Source organism: Octopus bimaculoides, chromosome 3, assembly GCF_001194135.2.
Source record: "Octopus bimaculoides isolate UCB-OBI-ISO-001 chromosome 3, ASM119413v2, whole genome shotgun sequence".
In the NCBI taxonomy this organism is placed as follows: domain Eukaryota; kingdom Metazoa; phylum Mollusca; class Cephalopoda; order Octopoda; family Octopodidae; genus Octopus; species Octopus bimaculoides.
Window position 1 is genome coordinate 55,425,932 of NC_068983.1, and position 3,025 is coordinate 55,428,956.

A 3,025-nucleotide genomic window follows, 5' to 3' on the forward strand; every position below is an offset into this window, starting at 1 on the left:
GACGGTGGGGTCGGTGACGCTGGTGTTGATGATGATGATGATGATAAAAATGACGGGGACGGCGATCTTGTTTTCGCTTTGCTCGGCGTTTTCTCGGACGCAGCATTTTTATCATCAGAAGCGGCAACAGTGACAACAGGTGTCTTAATGGCCGGAGTAGAGGTGGTGGAAGTGGAAGTACTGCTACCTACCTGCCCCTTGCTGGCCGCTGCGGAGGAAGGTGGCACCGTGCTTGCTGTGGCAGTGTCAACCTTTGCTGAAGACGTTGTCTTTGATGTGTCACCCGTTGAGGTTTTGGTAGAAGTTGGCGTCGTTGACGCGCTGGATATTTTAGATTTATCGTTTGCAGAATCAGATGTTGTTGTTGATGGTTTTGTTGTTGTTGTTGTTGTTGTTGTTGTTGGTTTTGTTGTTGTTGTTGATGATGATGTTGATGGCGCTGTGGCTGTTTTAGTTGTACTCGTTGCAGTACTACTGCTATCACTGGAACCTTTCTTAGTATCGATAGTAGAATCCTTGGTCGTAGTGGTGTCTTTACTTGAAGCGGCACTGGTTGTTTTCGATGTAGACTGTGAAGATGATGTGGACGATAATGATGACGATGGCGTCGATGTAGTTCCGGCACTTGTTGAGACCACGTCGGACGTCTTAGATGATTTCGCCGATGCCTCAGCCGAAGTCACCTGTTTCGTGCCCGGGCTCGGAGCATCGGTTTTTGACGTCTCTTTAAGAAAAGAATTAGTTTTCTTTCCAAAGGTTGGTAGTTTGTTAGGTCCGGGTCCACTTGGACTAGGAGGGGCAGTTTTACTTCCTCCAAATTTCTCGACTAATTTTTTCGCACTGGCAGTCGACAGCAAAGTATTTCCTGGGGGGCCACATTTTTTCACATCTACAGGGGATGGTTTTTTGGAATTTGCTAGGTTTGACATAATAAGCGAAACAGGGGTTGCATTTGGAATTACATGTGGTGATTTTTTGGGTTTGTTTGATTCTAAAAGTGCTGCTAATGGTTTTGTGTTTTTGGTTTCTTCTTCTTTTACTGTCGCTTCTGGCGCTGTCTGTGCTGTATTCTTGCTTTTATCTGTTGTGGACGACACATTTTTGTCACTAGATTTTTCTTTCTCTTCTTCCTTTTTCGATGTGGTTTTCCGGGCGTCGGCACTATTTGCGAGGTTCTCTGTTCCGTTTGTGCGTGTGTCCAAACCATGTTCGCTTTTAGCGTGGAAACAATTACGGCATATGGTTTTCCGCCAAGTTTGCGGTGCGAAGTTCTCACAGATTGGGCCAACTGTAGATTCATCATCTGTGCCTGGTGTCGTTGCTCTGTCATCGCGATGACCGGCACCGGGAGTCAGTTTATTCTTAGTGACACTACTGCTGTCTGATTTACTCATAATGTAGAAATTCTAGGTGGACGTCCTTGGAGGGATTGTGAATAAGAGACATACATATAAACGCGATATAAGCGAATCCAACGACAAATATACAAAATTTCAAAACAATTTTTTTTTCAAAGCAACAAAAGCTATTTTCAACTCAAAAGTGTAGTTGAGAAAGAAAAAATATCAAGTAAAAAAATAAAGTAGTTTTTTTGTTTTGTTTTCCAATGTAACAATATACAAACTGTGCGTGTGTGTATGTGTTTGTATGCGTGTGTATAACTTTTTTTTTTCTGAATAAATTTTTTCAGTTTCTCTTTTTTCTTTAACTGTTTTAAAGGAAAATTTCAATAATTCGACGAAAATATAAATTCTTTCTTTCTTTTTCTTTCTTTTTCTTTCTTAAATTCAAATATTTTGTCTCCCTTACTCTCTGGTACATACACTGGGCGAAAGTTTCCTCGCCTGCCGACACAAGTTCCTCTTTAGTTAAGTTTAGGGCTTTTGTGCACTACGTCATCAGTTGATGTGTTGACGATGCACCTTATACGGTTGCGCTACCATCACCGTGTTTGTTAGTAGAAGATAACGAAAAGTTTCGTCTCATAAAATAAAAAGAAAACGAAAGGAAAGAAAAGGAGTGGGTTAAAGAGGGAGGGGAAAAGAAAGAAGCAAAATAGCGAGGCAGAGCAGACTAGTAGACAGTGTGAAACTAGGTGGGTGTGGAACCATTGGAGATGAGGTAATGAGTTTATAGTGAGGGGGCAAAAAGCAAAAGATTTGAAAGAAAGGTGAACGTGAGTGAGTGAGTGAGAGATGAGAGAAAAGGGAAGAAGAAAACGAGATGCAAAAGAGGAAGCATATTGAGAGATAGATAGATAGGTAGATAGGTAAATAGAGAGAGAAAGAGAGAGAATAATAGATGGTGCCTGAGAAAAAGAGGCAAAGATTTTGAGAGAGGGAACAGAGAGGGAGAGAATGATCGAAAAAGATAATATAAAAGAAAGAAAGAGGGGAAGATGAACAAAGATGGATACTACGGAGAGAGAGAGAGAATTAAAAAAAAATATACAAAGATAAAACCCATAGCAGCAAGTAAGTTGATCCAAACAACCCTAAACAGACAAGTCAGTGTTGTTCACTGTTTATTCTGATGAATCTGATTACCATTCCCACCTTTTACATCTAACTTGTCACTCTTTATGAAAAAATTTACAGACACAAACTTACATACATACAAGCACAAAGATACACAAATATATACATGTGCATACATGACCCGACTCAGACACAAACCTATAGAGCCATACAAACAGAGGCACACACACACACACACACACACACACAGTGAGATAGAGAGATAGATAGAGGGAGAGAGAGAGAGTGAGAGAGAGAGAGAGAGAGAGATTGAGAGGGAGAGAGAGAAAGAAAGACAGCTCTATGCACGTACTTACATAGACCTACAAACATGCAGACACGAACACACACTAAATATATGTATATACAGAAATATGCGTATGTAAATATATATAACTAAATGTGTGTGTGCGTATATTTTTTTATTCTCTTATACGTTTCAGCTGTGGCCATGCCGGGGCATCAAATATATATATATATATATATATATATATATATATATATATATA

The 3,025-nt window shown here is 40.0% G+C and overlaps 1 protein-coding gene across 1 annotated transcript; it reads right to left on the bottom strand.

Annotated features, from left to right (window-relative positions):
- Positions 1-187: 187 nt before the first annotated feature.
- Positions 188-1,394, bottom strand: LOC106871521 (uncharacterized). The gene is made up of 2 exons (XM_052966748.1): positions 461-1,394; positions 188-321 (listed from the first exon to the last, which is right to left on the bottom strand). Exons 1-2 carry the CDS (start codon positions 1,392-1,394, stop codon positions 188-190), a joined length of 1,068 nt encoding a protein of 355 aa, XP_052822708.1.
- Positions 1,395-3,025: the final 1,631 nt, after the last annotated feature.